General features: G+C 40.9%; 1 protein-coding gene across 9 annotated transcripts in view; it reads right to left on the bottom strand.

Annotated features, from left to right (window-relative positions):
- Pphln1 (periphilin 1) overlaps window positions 1–20,834 on the bottom strand; it is a 93,952-nt gene that overhangs the window by 4,610 nt on the left and 68,508 nt on the right. For all 9 annotated transcript variants that reach the window (XM_031353393.1, XM_031353411.1, XM_031353400.1 and 6 more), the window contains one exon: window positions 20,140–20,280. In XM_031353393.1, coding sequence (XP_031209253.1) covers window positions 20,140–20,280 — 141 coding nt within the window. The remainder of the gene's footprint in view (window positions 1–20,139; window positions 20,281–20,834) is intronic.

The following is a 20,834-nucleotide window of genomic DNA, read 5'->3' as shown; positions in this document are numbered from 1 at the left end:
ATATATATATGTATATAAAACAGATGCACTAGATAAAGATAATGTTACATTGAACTAACCTACAAAGTCTTAAACCCCATCACAGAACACAGTTGGGTTATCTATCTATGTATGAAAAAAGCATCCTGAAATTCTAATAGTGAAACCATGACTGTCACAGGCTACAAGCATTTTTTGCTTAGTATATGTTTTTATTAAAAGTCTTTCTTTGGTATTCTAGAGAGATGTCTCAGAGGTTATGAGCACTGACTGCTCTTCTGAAGCTCCCGAATTCAATTCCCAGGACTTACATGGCAGCTCACAATTACCTGATGCCATCTTAGAGTATGCATATATACATGCAAACAAAATACAAATACACATAAATTAATTAATTTTAAATATAGATTTTTGTAAGTCTTTTTGAAGTTATCTGCTGAATACAAAATTGTTTGTACATTTTTTTACAGAAACAACCAAAACTATTGAAAGCAACCTAAGTCTCTACTTGAGGGAATTTAAAGAAAAAAAAAAAAAAGACTTTAAAGCCCAGTTGGACATCAGATAGGAAACAGTTTTAGTTAAAGGAAGACCTCGCCCTGTAACATTTTATAAACACAACTTGAAACTGTCAGAAACCTATTTCCTAAATCTGTTCCACAGTAAATCCAATCCACGACAGGAAGGGCGCAGCTCTCTGTAGCAGAGCTTGTTTGCTTACGGTCCCGAGCTGGAAATGCATCAATAACCTGCAGATCTGATGGCTACAGGCCACACAGCAAGACTCTATTGCTGTTTCTGTTGTGTTTGGACCTAATCAAAATAGGAAGCAGGTCAATGTCCGGGTGGAGTTCACACACGGCACAGACAGCTAAATTTGTCAGCAGAATGAAAACAATAACCAACATGGTTTCACAGCCCTTTATTATAGAGGCCAGTGTTAACAACCAAATTTTACTCAGAACTTCTAGGAAATAAAGAGTATATTAAGATAAACTAATTATACTTTCAGATCAAATATAAAGATTTTTCAGTTGAATATAAAAGATACCTTGGCAAAGCAAACTGAAAGCAAACTCGTTCTATTTAAAACAGCTTGCCAGGGCTGGATAGGTAGCTGAGCTGGTAGAGCGCTTGCTAAGCATGCAAAATTGACAGCACTGTATCAAGTAACTGAACAAAGTAGTCTGTTAGGATATGAAACTCTTGTAAAAAGAACTTTTATTCTATGTTCCTAGGGCAGGAGAAACACAAAGCTAAGGCAAGAGAAGCTGCGATTAGCACAGGCATTCCGAGGCTGGAAGAGGCTGGGGTGGGCGTGGTACTCTCTGCAGGACACTGGCCTCCAATGCCCCTTCATTAGCCAACAAGACTAGTTCCCCTGCTGTTGCTGCTCACCATCTCAGGTAATTTCCTTTAACCAAAGGCATTAGCTTAAAATGCTTTATGTTCTGCTCCAGGAGGGTCATATCCTCAGGACCAAGGTAAGTGACCTTGATTCAAACCTTTAGGGAAGTACCAGCGATCTATCAGATTAGGTTCCTTTGTCTGTTTGCTTTCTTATAAGTCTTAGGATTGAACCCAGGGTCTCACCTGTGTTAGATAAACACTCTAATTACCTCTAGTCTAGTATAGTTACAAATAATAGACAGGCCAAACAAATCTCAAGGGAAATTCTAAAAAAGCATTATGAACTTAATAAAAATAAAATGTCAAAATTTGCAATAGATGACAAAAACTATATTTATAGAAAAATGAATATGGAGTATTATTAGAAGACACAAAATTAGTAGTTTATGGCACTACAAAAAAAAAGATAAAATTCAAAGTAACTAGAAGGAAAAGAAAATGTTACAGAAAAATAAACCTAAAAACAGGAAATAAGGGCTGGAGAGATGGCTGAGCAGTTAAGAGCACTGACTGTTCTTCCCGAGGTTCTGAGTTCAATTCCCAGCAACCACATGGTGGCTTACAACCATCAGTAATGGGATCTGATGTCCTCTTCTGGTGTGTGTTAAGACAGCTATAGTATGCTGTACTCATACATAAAATAAATAAATCTTATAAAAACAAAAAACAAAACAACAGGACATAACGGGTAGGAAAGGTAACTGAGAAAGGATGGCCTCACTGTAAGCGTGGGGGTTTGAATCTGACTCCAATAGCAGCGTGCACTCCCCAGCAGTGGGACCCCAGGCCGGCAGAGCAGCCCAAACATCACTCAAAAACTTAAGCACAGGCTGGAGAGATGGCTCCAGGATGTAAGAGTGATCACCACTCTTACTGAATAACACCCAGATTTCATCTAAGCTAGATAGCTCACAACAACTGGTACTGAGCTCTCTGGCCTTGTACCCAGGCCCACATATCCCACCACACATTAAAATAATGCAAATATTTATTTATGTATTTATTTATGAAATGGAGAGTAACTGAGGAAGACACCCAGCCCTGAGCTCTGGTTTCCATACTTGAGTACACACATAAAAGAAGGAGAATCAGTTTGTAACCAAACGGTTTGGGCTTCTCTACTGTTGAGACAGGGTCTCATTTTAGCACAGGCTAATTTCTGAGCTACTATGCAGTAGAGAATGACCTTGAATTGATCCTGTTGCCTCCAATCCTGGAGTGCACAGGCATGTAATTACCTGTAATTACCACCATGCCCAGTTTGTGTGGTGCTGGGCATAGAACCCAGGAGGTAAGCATTCTAGGCAGGCACTCTAACAAGTAAACTACATCCCCCAAACCTGGCTCTTTGAAAAGAAAGCAAAACTGCTAACTCTCTAATCAAATTAACCAACTTGGGAAAGGGGAGAACACAGAAATGTCTTGATTTCAAGGATATTCACCAGCAAATACAGGAATATTATATACTCTCTTATTACTAATTAGATGAAATGGGCCATTTCTCTGAAAGACATAACTTGCTAGAACTCTTAAAAAGAGACAGTTACTATCTGAACAAGCCTATATCCACCTCACAACACTCATTCACAGGGTAGACAGTACACCCAGATGTTACACAATTAACACTGGTTTGCCAGCCACATCAATGTCAAATACTTAGGAAAGGAGCAACTCCAAGGAGAAAAGTCATTCTCAAAAGGCTCTGCAAATAAAAAAACTATTTAAAGATTAGATATGTTAATTTAAAAAATCAGTATCAATTCAAATGTTCTTTTTCTTAATTTCTGTGTGTAATTTTCAGTACCTGTGCCCAATCACTGATTCAAGGGTTAAGTGAGACAATACACAGCATCCACAAGAGAGTCCCATAAAAGAGTGCGTATTCTGTATCAGAAACAGGGATTGGAGAGAGCGCATTTCTGCTCTGGCTTTGAGGCTGCTGGTCACTGGATTCTCAGGAGGCAGAGGGAGAGGCATGTTACTGCTGCGCTCATTTTTCCTTTAGTCAGTCTAGCATTAGGGTGAGCCTTTCACCTCAATAACCTAATGTGGAAGAAATTCTCTGCTATGCCAGCCACAGAGAGAGCTCTAAGATTATATAGTGAAACAACACAGAATGTGAAGGGTGGTAGGTACAGGGTTTTCATGCTTATTCATTTCTAGGGATAAAGTCAGTACTGAGTATGTCAGCCAGGAGCTAGGGATAAGCCCAGACCTGGGGTAAGGGGAAGGAAGAGAGGAATGGACACCACAATCGTTAGCAACAATGAAGAAAATAATTTCCTTTCCATTCCTGTTAAACAAAAGTCAACGAATGTTGAATGAATAGCAAAAGAATGCTTTAGAAGAACAGGCAACATAAGGGCCAAACTGAGAAGTACAGACATTTAAGCTCATCAATTATTAGCCACAGAAGACACAATAAGAAAGGTAATAGCAAGAAAAAAATAACAGCACCAATGTTAGAGAGTTTATACAGAAAGATTGCCAGTCAAATGCCCTCCAAAAATTATAGAAACAGTCAAAGTACAGTGACTAAAGTCAGGAAATAAATGGCAAAACATGAGCATGTTATTGGGGGTGACAGCAGTTATAAAACTACGCTGCTCAGTATCACACAGAGGCCAATATAGCTGTGTGCTTATACTGCTACTAATGAAACAACATTAAAACTAACATTTGTCACATTTCAAATACCAGTGCCCATTACATCAACATGTCAAGTACCTCCAGGCCTGCAGGAATTCTAGGAGGAAAGAGCGGAAGTCAAGTCGAGAAGATGAATGTTGGAAATAAAAACACTTACCACCTTAAAAGGAGTGCTGTAAGTATAAGCAGTGCCTGGAGAGTACGCTGCAAACCTCTGTTGACAACACAAACTGAGCCAGGCATCTAGCAATCTGAGCTTGAGGGAGGCCAAACTGCTCTACAAACTGAGGTTAATTAATTAACAGAAAAGAAAGAGACATAAAGATGACATTAAGAAAGAAAGTCCACCTGGGGCACGTTAATGGTAAAGACCGACAGCACATGCTAAGATGCAGGCAGGCTAACACCTAATGTGCATGCACACAAATGCAGAACGCATGGAGACGCTGTAGCCTAGGCTGTTCCCAGTGTCATGTTTGCCTCAAAGCTGCAGCCCCACTGCTTTTTATAAGCAAGCCCCTAACAAGAAATCTAGAGATTGCTAAGAACATATATCTCAACTACTAACATTCAGCATGTGTATAAAATTATAATCACAACACACACACACGCGCGCGCGCGCGCGCACACACACACACACACACACACACACACACACACGCGCACACACACACACACGCACGCACACGCACACGCAGGTGTGTTCTAAAGGCTGGTGTGTCGCTGATGGTGGTCTAGCATGTGCAAGCCACCCTGATGTCCATGTCCAGCACCACAGATAAACAAACAAACAAAAAACTAAATTTCAAAATGAGGTTTATCTGTAATGTTTTCATATTTTATTAATAGAACACACTGGCATGTATACTCGTGTTCAGGAATGAGGCGCACGGTGAAGTACAACTCACTAAGGCACACATGGAAACTACGATGAACTACCGAAGGACCAGAGGCAGTGTCTCCCCAGGGTCTACACATCCATAGAGACATACCCCATGTGTACACTTCTTCTCACTAGAGGGAGTATCTCCCCCGGGTCTACACATCCGCAGCTACGTACTCCATGCACACACTTCTTTATTACTCCTTAAACAGTATTCTACACTGAACTTTGGATTTCAAGTACTCTAGAGATGGATCACATATATGGGATATTATGTAGGTGGAGGCAGGAAGGGGCAGGGATCATGTTGGGAGCAGCAGGGTTGAAGCAAAAGCACTGACACTGCGACGGCATAAGGTATTTAAAAAGTCCTGACTCTGAGCATCCGAAGTCTGCAAGGGACACTACTGACAGTCAGGGATCAAGATGGATTTTAAACACACAGGAAAGGGAAAGTTTACATTGAAAACCCAAACAAAATATAGCAACAACAAACTAACCTCCCTGGGCTGGGGATACGGCTCAGTAGGGAGAATGTCTGTGTAGCATACACAGTGCCCTGGCCCAGCCTGGTAATGAGCACCTGTAATGAGCAAAGGCTTCCTTTCCATGTCACTGGGCAGGTGCTGGGATGACAGACTGCCACACTGCTCGAGGCTCTTTACATGGTCTGACAGTTAACTCTGGCTATCGGGCTGGGGCAGCTTAACGCTCTTGAAGCTGCTGAGCTAGCTCAGTGGCCCAAAAGTCTATGCAGTCAAGGATTAGTTATATACCTATATTTGTGTAAATAAGAATTGCTGAATATCATTCAGTATTTCTGGTTGTAACAAATTGAGGGCAAGTGATAATACTATGTAGCTAAACTGAAATTCTCCAGTAAGTCTGCAGGGCTAACCATCTTTGCCACATTATTTTCACTCCATAGTACATTCGATTGAATGGATTGTTTTAAAAGTGGAGTTACTGGTGTACACAAACTGCTTTTGTGTTTAGCACAATCACCAAGAACTAAAATAATGAATAAATTTTGGAGTAAGAAAAACGGAAAATCAGAAGTAAAACCTTTTGTTTGGGCAACGGTCACCAAAGACTTGATCGGTTCAAATCAAATCAGGGTCAAAGGCCTCCTACCTCGCCATATGAGCCAAAAGAACAGCAGACGCGTGTTTCCTCTCTAATTTTCCTCACTGCATTGCCATGTGCTTGTGCAGATAGGACAGATGAGAGGGTTTTCATGGAAACACATCCTGGAAAAATGCATTAAGCTACTCTCATCTCCAAACATATTTCCAGGATCACATGACAGTAAAACACCAACTTTTAAATAATGTGACTCCACCATTCAGGGGCTTAGTGTGTTCATACTGTGATACTTAAAACTCAGAAATTATTATTTATAGTCAGGATTTACCTCTTGAATAAACACCAATCAACTGTAACTTAACTGGTAAATTAGACTGTTATTTTAAAAAGGAATATTTACATGTTTTCCAAGGTACCAACCACAGTGGTAAAGCCAGTTTCTGCTATGTACCCTTAATGACTGCCGACTCTGGGTCTGCGGTTATAGATGGGCAGGGGCAATACAACACTGCACTTAAAGTTTTTACCACCAACAATGGATACAATGAGAAATGTTGTAAGAAAACAAGATTAAAGAGGGATAATGTATCTTTTGTAAAATCCCAAACCAAAACAAAACCAAGTGTGGAAATGGTAGCATTCAGGGTGGCACCATATAAAAAGTCAAAAGGATTACATGTTACCAAGATAAAGCAATAGTTAAAGAGAGATGTTTCTAGTTTCTGCTTCTGTCTCCACTGTGCAGCTATGACAGAAAGGCTCCGGAATTCTCTCTCAAATATTGAGTCATTTCCAGTGAGTTCAGCAGTTTTTATGCCAAACAGCTGAGCTGTGATCCCTCAGTCTTCAGTAGTCCACTCTCCCTAAACAATGGCCGTTTCAGCTTCAGAGACAAAGCGAGTCACGTTAAACTGGAGTAACACCATACAGCATTAAGCCAGACTGGCATGGTAATGCACCAAGTCTCTGCATTAGTCTAAACGGTAACAGCCATTCTACTCACATGCACAGCACACAGTCAAAAGGCCAAATGGAAACCAGCTTTAACAGTCTGCTAGCCTTCAAATCATTTCCCACAGACAGAATTACAGACGAGGATTCAAATCCAATACGTAGTATATCAAGAACCAATTGTTAAAACCTTGGAAAAAAAGCCTCACTTTTAAAACTCCCATAGATACAGCTTTTTTTCCTTCAGTTTTGAAGATGAACTATTTAAGTTATATTTTTGTTTTTAGTATAGATACACAAGTACTCGTAGACCTTTTTTCTTTTCTGTTTATTATAGAAGGGAAGTGATACTCACTTTTATCTCTGGCAGTTCTTGAATTTTTTTCCCCTTTGTGGCATGCACATAGATATGAAGGCTGTATTTATCAAGGTTTTAACAGGGGCTCCCAGCACCCAAGCCTGGAGATTCTGGGACCACAGACGTCATCATAGCTCTGCTGTCCTCCAGTGACAGTTCACTAAAACTCACAGTGCTGGGAGCCCTTTCCCTGAATCAAACTCCATAGTCAGTCAGGCTTACATGCACCTTTGCTTGATAAGTCAGTCACATTGCCAACATCAACGCACAGAGGAGGAGACAGAAGTGAGGACTGGAAGTGTTCAGTGCTGGCAATTCTATGATAAGTATAGTAAGTCTGTGGGGATTCAAAGAAATACTATAGCTGCAGCCTAAGAGCCAGAGAATAGTACACACCCAAGCAACACTCCACATGACCAGGCAGTAAAACTAGGACTCAAACATGCAGGCAGGCGCATGTTCCTTTGTATTAAGATTCTCCATTATGAAATGTCATGGCCTCTTCTTGCTGAAAATGTTGAAGGGAATGTGATACTTTCTTCCCTTCATCCTCTGAATGCACTGTGTCACTGTCTAGAGCTTTCTTCTCTAATTCTAAACTGTGAAACATCTAGTAGCTCAAGAACCTGATCATAGGATTAAAGGTTAAAAAGATTTGTAGCTCTCTTTTTTTAATGAAATAACTACCATTGCTAAGTTAGTGAGCAATTTTGGTTACTTGGCACCATGCAGAATATTTTCTCTTGGTCACCAGCAAGGTTTTAAAACTTGGTTAATTAAGCAGTTTGGTTCGGCGTGTCTGCCCTCACTCACAGGATGCTATGAATTGTTGGATGAAGTCCAAAACTGCAATTATTCAATCCACTGTGGACCCCCTACTCTCTGGTTGACTTCTCTATTAGTACATAACACACTGAGTATTCTAAGCCCTTCTACACCCAGTGCAGGAACTCCAGCAGTCGAAAGGACTCCCCTCTTTCCTATCTTGTTTCCCTATGTTCTTAGCAAAATTACTTCTTTCTCAAACTTATCTTCATTCCACCAAAAAAAAAAAAAAAAATTCAGCCCACTCTGTTCTCCTCAGGAAGGGGTTGCTCTGAATTTTCAAAGTTAGCTCCTCTTACTTTAGTAATTACTCTGTTTATCTTCAGTTTCCCTCCTATCCTTACAACAAAAACTGCTCCAGTCTCCCTGACACAGCCCCAGTCTAATCCAGGCTCTCTATGGCTCTCTAAGGAGGCAAACTATCTCTGTAGCTAAGTTTAACTAGTCTGTCCAATACAAACAGATCACAATATGCCCGGGCTGAAAATTCATCCGTAAACTATTCTGCCCATCGTACAGTTGTTCACAAATCAACCTCCAACACAGGCATGCTTATTTAACCACTGTGGGAGATTTACTGGTTGTTTTCTACAAGTTTCAGTAAATAGACTCTACACTAACACTGCTTCTCACTCTTCAGTTCCCATCTGACCCTGGTCAACTGTGGGATCTACACTGACTTGCATCAGTCAGGAAGGAAACAGAATCCTTCGGCCCTGCTGTTCCCTCACCACCTGTAAAATGGAGCTGTACAGAGCCGTCTTGGGTTCTGAGTTGTTCAAGTAGGGAGATGTCATTTCCCCTGGAAATCCACATGAACTTGAATTTCTAAACATAAACTAAATACTCCAAATCCTAAGCCCTCAGGGAACTTTCTAAATAAACTAAGAGTCAACAGAAACAGCAGCTGAGCTAAAGCTCCGGGACCCCAGACTCCTTAGTTACTCAGTATAAATTAGAAGATGTTTCTTACACAGAGGAAAGCCTAAGCATGCTCCTAAATATTTGGGTTTTGGGTTTTGGGTTTTCGAGATAGGCTGTCCTGGAACTCACTCTATAAACTAGGCTGGCCTCGAACTCAGAAATCTGCCTGCCTGCCTCTGGCTCCCAGGTGCTGCGATTGAAGGTATGTACCACCACTGCCTGGCAGTAACCAGTTTTCTTAACTCCCTGCCAAGACACTTCCTAGTTTCAAAGGCCAGCCCCTTCAAACATTTCTCCCAGCTGTCCCTCCTAGTTTTCCCAATACTAGCAGCTCCAGACTAACAGCTGTTGTGAGCCCATGTGCTCAACTCAGCTCTCCTGGCTCACCCTCTCCTACTTTACTTTGCTCTTTTCTGCTCAGCCACCTTCTCGGCCCTACTGGGTTCTCCTTCATCCTGTACTGACCTCTCAAATCTTCTCAGCCCTACTAGGTGCTCCGTCATCCTGTACTGACCTCTCAAACCCCACCTGGATCGGAATCTTCCCTGTTCAGCCTCTGCTGGCTGTTTATATCTTTCTTGCTCCCAGAAGTCCAGGAGGCGACACACTGAAGGTCAGAGAGGTCAAGTAGCTGTCTTTAAGGGCCAGATGACCAGCAACTGGGGATCCTTTAAAAGTCAAGGTGCACAAGATAAATGACAGTACAGGACCTAAGTTCAGTGCCTGACCAAAGCCGACATTGGGGGGAAAAAAAAGCCAAGAATAAGTTTATGGAGGCTGTGAACAGTTTTTGTGTAAAAATACTATTTTTAGTATTTTCCACCAGGGACTAAAGCACTTAAGGATTTTGGTATCTTTGAGGGTCCTGGGATACCAAGTCATGGTTACAAAAACATTAAAAAAAAGTTCAGAACCAAACAATAAAACAGCCACCACAAAAAAACAAAAACAAAAAAACAACAAGAATAGGGAAGAAAAGAAGAAGAATCAACAAGAAAAAGGGCCAGTAAGGTGGCTCAGCAGATGAAGGGCAGTAACTCCACAGTGTGTCTTCTGATACCCCACCTCTCCCCAAAGATGAAAAGACAAAGAAAACCTGAGCACACCATGGGTTTGGCTCCTCCCTCCCTGTACATACCTAACATGTAACTTTAAGTCAGTTTGAAATAGTCTTTCTTTCTTTTTTTTTTTTTTTTTTTTTTTTTTTTTTTTTTTTGTTATCGAGACAGGGTTTCTCTGTGTAACCTCGGCTGCCCTGGAACTCACTCTGTAGATCAGGTTGGCCTCGAACTCAGAAATCCGCCTGCCTCTGCCTCCCAAGTGCTGGGATTAAAGGCGTGCGCCACCACTGCCCAGTTAGTTTGAAATGGAATCATGACTTTTAGTGCAGTTTTACAAAGGCCTTTATAAAATATCAGTGGACTCACACTGTAGTGATACAGAGAACATATGAAGAATCGAGTTTACTATTTCCATGCACGATGCTCATATATTAAACAAAAGCCAAGAGAAGACAGCAGATATTGTTCAGGATTACATCTTGAAAAATAAAAGACAGTACACAAGGAGAAAAATAGGGAATCATTTATGTTTAAGACAGGAAAAGTATAGCAAAAAATTAGGAGGAAGTCAGTTTATATCTTATGTCAATAAGGAACACCGAGATAAAGAGAAACCAAACATGAAAGATGAAAACAAGATCAGAGACACCCAGAATAAGGGAGGCATTCTACAGTAAATGTTTACATCCTGAACAAAAAGTGACTGAGAGGAGGGAAAGGACGGAGAGAAGACAAGTAGGAAGTAAAAGAGCAAGCCAGGAATGGTAGAAGTTTAAGTCGACCTTCCGCTAATCCTACCCCAGACATGGAGTACACAGCCAGAGGGAGGGAGCGGAAGGCACGGTCAGCCCGGCACAGGAGCGCTACAAGAACTAGAAAACACGCAAGGATCCAAAAGTAATCATCACCCAAAGCCGCAAAGAAACAGACAAGTAGTACTTAACTTGGGATTTCCAATACAGGGAGAGTTTTCAGACAGGTTGTCAATCCTGCCACAGAACCAGAACTTAATTACATTTCACAAATGTGCAAAGGGGTTCTGAGCCCGTAAAGCACTAACTGAAAGCAGTGTCAAGTAGACTGGGCTTTATGAACATCCTTAATGCTTTATTTAGCGACAAATAAAACTGACTTAAAGTAAACAGGACTGAGTAGCAGGGACAGTAATTTACTACCAGAGAAAGTCTGTCACACAATACTGAATAGTGGCAGGAGTGGCTGGGAGCAGCCTGTGCTAGATCGACCTCACCTGTGCTTTTGCCTAAACAGCTCTGTCTGTACCCCCTGGGAGCAGCATTCCCAAGGGAAAGGCCTAGAACGGACTCCTCATACTCTGTACCCTTTTACAGAATGGTTCTTATAACATCTGTAATTGACACTGTCTATATTTTTTACCAAAACATCGTCATTAAGCTTACTAGGGTCTAAAATGACTAATTGAAAAAAAGGTAGGGCCTTAATACTTCCAAAGTGATAGATTATCTGATACTAAATTAGTTCCTTCCCTCCAGGCCATCAAGGATGACCTTGCATTCCTCAGCCTCATGCCTCCCTCTGCATGCTGGACTGCCAGGGAGCTGCAGCACACAAGTTTATGATCTGCTGGGGAAATCAAGCCCAGTGCCTCATGCCTGCTGGGTAACTAGCAGCTGGGTCATATCCCAGCCCTACCTACTTACCTCCAAATAAAAACTTTACCTAACACTAGCACTTAAAGTTCCCGTAGCAATACAATAGGTAACATTTAACTAGTAAACCATACACTTCAAAAACTTTAAAATTTGGCAAACTTAATGACTTCTAATCTGTAGAAATACAATTTGTTTCAGAGGCAAATCTTGTAAGTTGTGTTTTACTGAATCTATATATGCAACGTCTGAAAAAGTGGCTGGTAATGGATTGTTACATACAATTGGGTAGACTTGATGTCTAGACAAGATAATACCCAGTAAGAGCTGTACTTTTAAGAACATTTGTAGCTTGTCTGATAACAAGGAAAAACAAAGAATGTTTCTATTATGTGAAGTGGGCTAAATGCTTCCCTCATACACTTACAGCAATAGATAGAGCTTCCTCTATTTGAAAACAATTTCATTTTAACCTATCACAAACTGAAAGCGGATTCTTCTCAATGTCCACATTCTCACTAACATTTCCAAGATGACTGTTCATCTGCCTAATCTTTATCTATGGACTTCTTAAAAGGAGGAGGAGGAGCAGGAGCTGGGGAGAGTGCTGTGAGCAGGCCCCTGATAGAAGCTGTGAGCAGATACGGTAAGGGGTAAGGAGAGCTGCGGCAGATAACTTATCCCCTACACAGAATGCAGGCACCACTCTAGCTCAGCAAGGACTGACTCCACATGCATAACCAGCGGCTACTAAAGAAGAGGATTAAAAATACAAAGCACATAAAATTCTATTATTAAATCTGAAATAACATGGAAGAAAAAGTGCAAAAGGCTGGACATACGGCTCAGCAGCAGCTCACCTGCTCAGCATTGTGAAGGCCTGGATTCAATCCCCAGGAACACAATAAAACACACCAGGCTCGGAAACGAAAAGAATCGTGAGTTTTGAACATAAAATAAGATTTAAATATGAAAAGTCAAAGGTTATATAGTCTAACCCTTGTAGAAAAGCTAATTTTAAAGGGTTACAAAAATAATTAAAATGTGAAATTTAAAGGCAACTAAAAATTGACACCTATCATTGTAGCAGAATAATATTTACCTATCAGCTTATGTCTAGGCAGGGAACAAAATGACTTCTAAATTAACTTGATGTTTCTTAGGTGGAGCTACTGGATAGCAATGACCTATTGTGATACAACACGTACCAGGGCTACAGATAACATGCATGGCCTCAATAAGAACTTATTTAGTGTGTGTACGTGTGCATGTGTGTGTGTGCATGTGCAGGTAGGTATATAGCACTGGAGTCTTCTCCGAGTCAGAGAAAACCAGAATCCTTTACCAAATGCTACGGGGTTAACTCTACTTTTTATGTTCAACAACATTTTCTTTAAGATGTTGCTACCCTCAAGATGAGTGGTGGTGGTACATGCCTTTAATCCTGGCATCCCAGAACTCAGGAGGCAGGGGCAAGTAGATGTCTGAGTCCTTTGAAGCCAGTCCAATCTATAGAGTAAGTTCCAGACAATCAGGGTTACACAGAGAAACTCAAAACGAAACAAAAACAGAACCAATGAAACCAAACAAAAAAACCAATTAACTAAAAAATGTTCTCACACTCACCGTATTCAGCTAGGAATTCTCAAGCACACATACAGTTCACCGAATTCAGCTGGGAATTCTCAAACACACATACAGTAATGCCATTGTCAGTAGGCAAATACAGTTTCATCACACAGCAGAGTTTAGGATGTACTATGACAGAGTCAGGGGCGTGGGAATGAACTCAGAGTACCTTCTTTTACTATTATAGAACAAACAAAAGGACTAACCCTACACGTGCACTTTAAGAATACCATGAGCAATGCATTCAGGCCAGGCAGAGGACATGCCTGTCAGCCAAGCCATTGCTTAAGACACAGAAATCTAAGACTAACCTCTGTAAGACAGCAAGAAAAAAAGGTTATTTTCAGCCTCATCCCTACAATTGTGTTGATTTTGATATAATTAACTATATTTCCTAACTTCAAAGATTCACAGATGATTAGCACAAACAAGAAATTAAGCATTCTGTGTAAATTCATATACTGTATATTCTTTGGCCTTATTCATAAGGTGGCTTAAAGTGAACACGTTTAGAATCTATGCAATGGGGAGCATCTTACCAGACACCCCACTGGCCTCTCATGGAAGTCTCTTCCCCATTGCTGCTCTATGAGTTGGAGAGGAAACCCGGCAGGCAGCATCACCAGCTAAGGTAAGTGAGCCCAGTGCTGCAGCAGCTTCTTCTGGTTGGACCTGAGTCCTGACCCATAAGAGGGAATATCTTGTACTGAACACATGGTCAGAAGCCCGTGGCTGGGGAAGTCAAAGTCTCCTGTAGGGAAGGTGCCACTGTGTTCTGCTTACGTGTATATGGTACGCTGGTTAACTGCCATCTAAGCAACTGTTTACGGTCACAGACTAGAGCTGCTGCCTGGTTTGGTCAAAGCAGCTTCGTTCGGCAGTTAGCTGTGACTGGAGAGGCTAGAACATGGTCTACCTGTTTAAAGTAAGTGATCTGGTGTGCCTGGCTCTAAATATGACATCTATATCACCAACTCCTAGGCTTGGGGAACTATAAGAAAGAGAATGGAGCAGAGTGTTAGGAGGCCCCTCAATACTGCACCCTGGGAGGGAGGGAGGACTGGCAAGGCCCCACTCCCACAAGGATTTGCACAGTGGATGCCACTGCAGGAGGGAGAGGTACTTCCTTTTGTGATTGATGGAGCCATTGTTGAACTGCCTGCATTCTTACAAATAACACCCTACCCCTGTTCATGTAAGTAGCCCTAATTAGACTCTAACTCACAGACAAACAGATGAGTCCTTGATGCTTTATAATGCATAATTCTAGGTGTGTGACAGCCACAGCATTAAAGTCAATCCCTAAAAGAGCTCACTCCAAATGCTTCCTTTCTTGTGGAGTGCAGGTGAGCTCTGCTAGAGCAGCTCACTGTGTGGCAGTCTGGTGGCCCCACCTTCAGCCAGCAGACATCAGAACCACTTGAATGACTAGGTCACAGTCTTCAAAGAGCAAGCACATGTCTTGGTGGAGGTATTCTCAATCACAGATTGGTTTCCAAAGGGCAGTAGACATAACTGCTGCCTAGCATAGTATGTCCTCCATGCAGGTAAGTACCCAAATTCATTGTTCTTCCAGCCAAGGCCTTCAGGAGTATGGCTCACCTGAGCACAACACGCTGAGGGGAAGCAGCAGAGCATTCTACAGGTGCTCCGGCCTGAATGACTAACTTCAGTGCTGCTGGGTTAAACTGCAATGTCTTGTTAGGAGATCACTTCTCATTTCTTACATTTTCACATTCAAAACACAGATGATTTCAAGTAGAAAACACTCAAGTGACTGATGTTCCTATGCATTATTCCTACATTCGATTTCAAAACTTTATAGATTAAGTATGTTTTAACCAAGTTAACATGGCTTCAAGTGAGCCAACCAGTTCTTGGAAATCACTTTCCAAAATATAAAACTGAGACACAATGAAACAATGGAAGGCTAAATAATTTCAGAGGAGCTTACACATAGAATTAAGACAACAGTGGGACTGACTTCACAGTAACCCATGTGGCCCTCAGAAGGCCTTTTTATGAGCCTGGCTATTCACTGGGCTGGTCACTGTGCAGTAGGCCATGAGGAAACTCCAACAAGCTGTCTCTCTAGCATCAACTGAAGGTGGGTACCAAAATAAAGACAATCACAAGCACCACAGAACAGCAGCCACGTCCCTGGGTATAATGGGACTGATGCTCAAAGACATGAAGTCCTAAAAAGCTTCCAAAGTCACGGCACCGAAAAGCAGCATTCTCAGGCCATAGTTAGAAAGAAATGCAGCTTAAATGTCTGGGCTATGACTGATTTATTTGAACACTTAACACAAGACTCTTGCTGCAAAGCACGTAAAATGTGCTGATGTTGACTGGTGTCTTCGAATGTACTCAGGCCAGAATCTTACCAGTATTTAAAGAAAGCAAAATCAGGTGCTAGGATACCCAGCATAGTCACAGAAAACCCAAATCCCAACTAAGGAGCCCTCATATGGTTCATTTTTTGGTCATTTTAAATACTGACTTAAGGGTCTACATAGTTTCTGGTTCGCTATCTTTTTATATCACCTATATTCAGTATACATGCTTAACCACTGATCTTGGAGTTTTGTTTTAACAAAGTCTTATAGTGATTACTCAATGCCTTTCTGTGTGTTTTACTTGGTGCTGTAATGGGGAATTGCCATCTGATAATCTACACTGTTCTGGAATCGTGTCTTTAATAATGTCTCCTGATCAAAACAGCCTTAGGGTTAATTTAGTGTTCTTTGTAGATTATTTGTCCATCCACCTCTACTTTTATTTGTGTGTGCACACACACATGCAGATACATGCCATGTAGGGTTCAGATAGCTGGGGTTCTCAATCCATCATGGAGACTCCCTGGGATCAAATGGTTTGGTCATCAGCCTTGGGGGCAAGTACTTTTATCACTGAGCCATCTTGCTGACCCTAGAGATACGTTCTTATTGTGGCTAATTCTAAATCATAAAATGTCTGAAAAAAATCTCTGAACTTGCTTCTCTATCAGAATCATGTATTTACCAACTCATTTTCCTGTCCTCAAATCTACATATCGAGGAACACTGGCAGTTAAAGTAGAACAAAACATTGCATGGAATCACTTGATAGATTCTAAATGCCACACTTCTGTCTGTCAACACCTTAAATGCAGTTCCATAGACATAAAACTGTTAAAACTCATTCAGTCATACATTTTATTTGTTCACTAACTGAATCTCAGTTTAAATTATAGATATGTAACTCTTCCAACTCGTATTAAGGTGGTAACTGTTTACAGCTTTTTGCTTATAAGTAACATGTCAGCAAAAAGATCTCTTCTAATTATTTTATTCTAAACACAGGATGTCGAATCAGCATTAACTAGAAATATGTGAGAAAATTCAAACCTTAATGGTCCACTCAGACCTACTGAGTGAGAATATGACTTTTAATGAAATACTCAAAGTAATCAGCAAGTGCTTTTTAGGAGTTCTGATACCTAACAGAATATTTATACTACATTCAAAAAGTTCTACCTTTCTTAAAAAAAAAAAAATAATAAAAATAAAATTTATCATTACTGTGCGCATGTGCATGGTATATTTGGGCATGTGTGTCTTACACCCATGTGGAGGGAGGGGCAACTCTTTGGAGTTGGTTCTCTCTATCACTTTTACATGGGTTTCTTAGAATTGAATTCAGGCTGTCAGGTGTGTGTTCCCTTACTCTGCTGAGGATCTTGCCTGCCCTTTATCTGACAACAAAAGCAATTGAGAACTACATGATATGCATCCTCTGTTTTCTTCCTAAGACTAGTTTCATTTGTCACTGAATGCTAGGCACCCTGGGATCAGCTTCTGTCATCTTCACACTGTCACCTCATCTGCACGCACGGGTCCAAGCGCCCTAGACCTAGTTGACTTTTATTTGTCTTTGAAGAAAGAAGAGGCTTGTGAAAGTAACATTGGATGTCAGGACACCAAGAAACCAGAGGATCTCACACAGAGATTATCCTAAGCACCACTTTATCAAAGCATAGCGGACTCAGAATCAGTCGAGGGGTAGCTGTAAACACTCAAATGAGTATGGCTCCCACAACACCTGGAGGATTAGATCTCTTTGGAATTAGTAAAAAGCCAGGAGAAATTCTAAAATTTGTGCTATAAGCTCAGAAGCCAGGAAAGGCATTCAAGTCAAACCAAAAATTTAACATGAAAGATAAACCAATCTTGGTTAAGGCTAATTAACAAAATTTTGTCCAGGGGTGAAAAAGTGACAACAAATCAAAAGCATATATTCCCACACTGAAATAATTCCCCGCACAGTCTACCCCACGCCCCCACACTGAGGTAATTAACCCAACCATAGTCTATCCACCCCATGTGCCTGCCTTTAGAACTGCTGTAGTGTGTGCTCACTATGAAATTTTCAAGTAGAATTTTATTTAAACTATAATATTGTCTGAGTTAAATGACCTTGGGTTTTAAAACCTAAGGAAAACTGAAGAGATGGTTCAGCAGTTAAGAGCACTTGCTGCCCTCCAGAGGAACCAGGTTCAATTCCAGCACCCCATGGTAGCTCACAACTGTCTAGAATTCCAGTCCTAGGAATCTGATGTCCTCCTTTAGCCTCTTGGAGTACTAGGTATACAGACATACATGAAGGCACAAACTCATACACGTAACATAATTACTATTATTCATTTAAAAATTTTTAAACAATCTATGTACGTGAAAAAAAAATGTAAGGAGAAATTACCAAAACCCAATGTAGCTACCACTTTGTTTTTATAGACCTTCATGACTTCCTATCCATTGAGAATGAATCTTTAAACTGGAAAAACATTTTGAAAATTATTAACAGTAAAAATTAGTAATATCTTTAAACGATATATTTATTATCATGTGCTAGCTTCCTGAATTCTGGGGGAATTCTGGCCTTACTTCTTGCTCATGTGTGAAAGTCAAAGTCTCCAACAGAAGAACACCCCAGAGATCATCTACTTTATACTGTCATTCTTACTTATTCTAGGCAGGGCCCATGATATACTCCAGGTATAACAAATTAGTTTTCTCCTACCTCTGTTTCTCATCAACAGTTTAGATTGCAGGTCCCTGTCACCTTGCTCAACTGTTTTATAATTCATTCAGTAACCATTTGAATTTTCTAGTAATACCAAAATGTAGTAATTCCATTTTCTTTCTTTATCCCCTCTCCCTCTCCTCCTTTCCCCCTCATTGGCCCTTCACTCCTTCTCTGATAACTCTGTGGGTGGCCTGGAACTCTCAGAGATCCTTCTGCCTCTGCCCCAGCATCAGGATTATAAGTGTGTACCACCCCCATTCCCCATAACTGGTTCTCTTTATTTCTTTGGGTCTCTAGCCATCCTGCAAGTCTCCGCATGCTTCAGCATCAGCTATTTCATGCATCTAAACGGCAGCTATAAACAGAGTCTTTCCACTCCAACATGTGTAGTTTTCCACAGAGAACTATAAAAATTGACGTCAGGCTAAATAATTTTCAGTGCATCCTCGAGGTATGATAAATTCCTCACTATCAAAGAAACTAATTATGAATAACAATACAAAGAAATAGTGAAAATATTCATAAAAGACAACACAAAATACTCTCTCGTATTTCAACTGAGTTTTTCTTCTAGTTATATTCTTAAGAGAACTTCTCTTCAAAAATCTACAACTCAGGGGCTAGACACGTTTAAGAGCACTGGCTGCTCTTCCAGAGAGCTTGATTTCAATTCCCAGTACTCAAATGACAACTTGTAACTATCTATAACTCCAATTCCAGAGGATCAACACCCTCTTCTACCCTCTGAAGGCACCAGGCACACAAGTAGTACACAGACACTCATACATAAAAGCACATAATATAAAAACTAATAAATCTTAAAAGGAGTACAGCATAAAAAGCAAAGGGGAAAAAACATTAGTCCACTCATCCATTCAAACAGCATCTTTTTTTTTTTTTGGTTTTTTCAAGACAGGGTTTCTCTGTGTAGTCCTGGCTGTCCTGGAACTCAATCTGCAGACCAGGCTGGCCTCGAACTCAGAAATCCGCCTGCCTCTGCCTCCCAAGTGCTGGGATTAAAGGCGTGTGCCACCACCGCCCGGCCCTCAAACAGCATCTTGAACGAGCACCATTAGGATGAAGTCTAAGCAGTGCGGGCAGTGACAAGATGACAGCCTCTGAGTTTAAGTGTCACTGTTAGGGTTAGGACTTCCCCATTATCCATCCAGCAAATCCTCTCATGAGTCGTCTGCTGCACTGCATCACTGTTGTACGTGGTAGAGATACCCCACTGGGTAGAACAAAGTCCTACCCTTGCGAAGTCTCTATTACAGTAAAGAGAGACAAGAAGGCAAACACATCAAGTAAATTTAAAGGAAAAAAAAATACTGACACAGTGGCTCAAACCATCAACCCAGCATCCGGGAAACTGAGGCAGTAAGCCTGCAGTGAGCTTGAAGATGGCTTCAGTTCCATATTAGCCAAGGTTACAATATGAGACCCCATCAGGAAACACAAAGGAACCACAGAAGCCAGAGGTGGAGACTGGTGTATCCTTAGTCTTCTAGCTAGCCAGTGTAGGAAAGAGAGACCCATGGAACACCTGAAGTTGTCCTTGGCCTCCACACACATTCAGTGGGATTCTGGAGTTTCAAGTGGAAAAGACAATTCTATCTATTCAGTGCAAACGCTCACATGTGCAAGTGACAGAAAGCAGCAGCTGTGCCTGTTGGAGGATGGCATTCTCACCTGCTCAATCTCTTTGGTTTTCGAGGCAATGGCTTTAGAGCGGCTGCTAATCTGGCTATCTTCATACATTTCTGGGCCATCTGCTGTATTAGACTCGGGTTCTTCCATCTGGTCAATAAATAAGGGTGCCGTGGATCCCGCCTTGAAAACAGAGTAAGTCCACAGTTATTTTCTTGAAGAACATAGAACATTTAAGATTGTGTATACGGTCACCATCTCAAATTTATTAAAAATAAGTGTTATTTAATCAATTTTAAGAAAAGAAAATAGGGGCTGGTGAGATGGCTCAGCAGGGAAGAGCACTGACTGCTCTTCAGAAGGTCATGAGTTCAAATCCCAGCCACCACATGGTGGCTCACAATCACCCTTAATGAGATCTGACGCCCTCTTCTGGTGCGTCTGAAGACAGCTACAGTGAATAAATAAATCTTTAAAAGAAAAAAAAGAAAAGAAAATGTATACCATCATGATACATAATGAGCGTATATGAGGAAGGCCAGGACATGAATACTACTTTTCTCAATTTGTTGTGAGACACAAACTAAAAGAATAAAATAAAGAGCTGGTTCTATGAAAAAAATTTAAAAACTGATAAATGCTTTGGCAGATTAAACAAGAGAAAGAAAGGAAAACCCAAATTAGTAAAATTAAAAATGAAAAGGAATGAGTAACAGATGCCTATGAAATTCAGAAAA

The sequence above is a fragment of the Mastomys coucha genome, unplaced genomic scaffold (genome assembly GCF_008632895.1).
Source record: "Mastomys coucha isolate ucsf_1 unplaced genomic scaffold, UCSF_Mcou_1 pScaffold11, whole genome shotgun sequence".
Lineage (NCBI taxonomy): Eukaryota > Metazoa > Chordata > Mammalia > Rodentia > Muridae > Mastomys > Mastomys coucha.
This window is presented reverse-complemented; position numbering and strand designations above follow the sequence as displayed.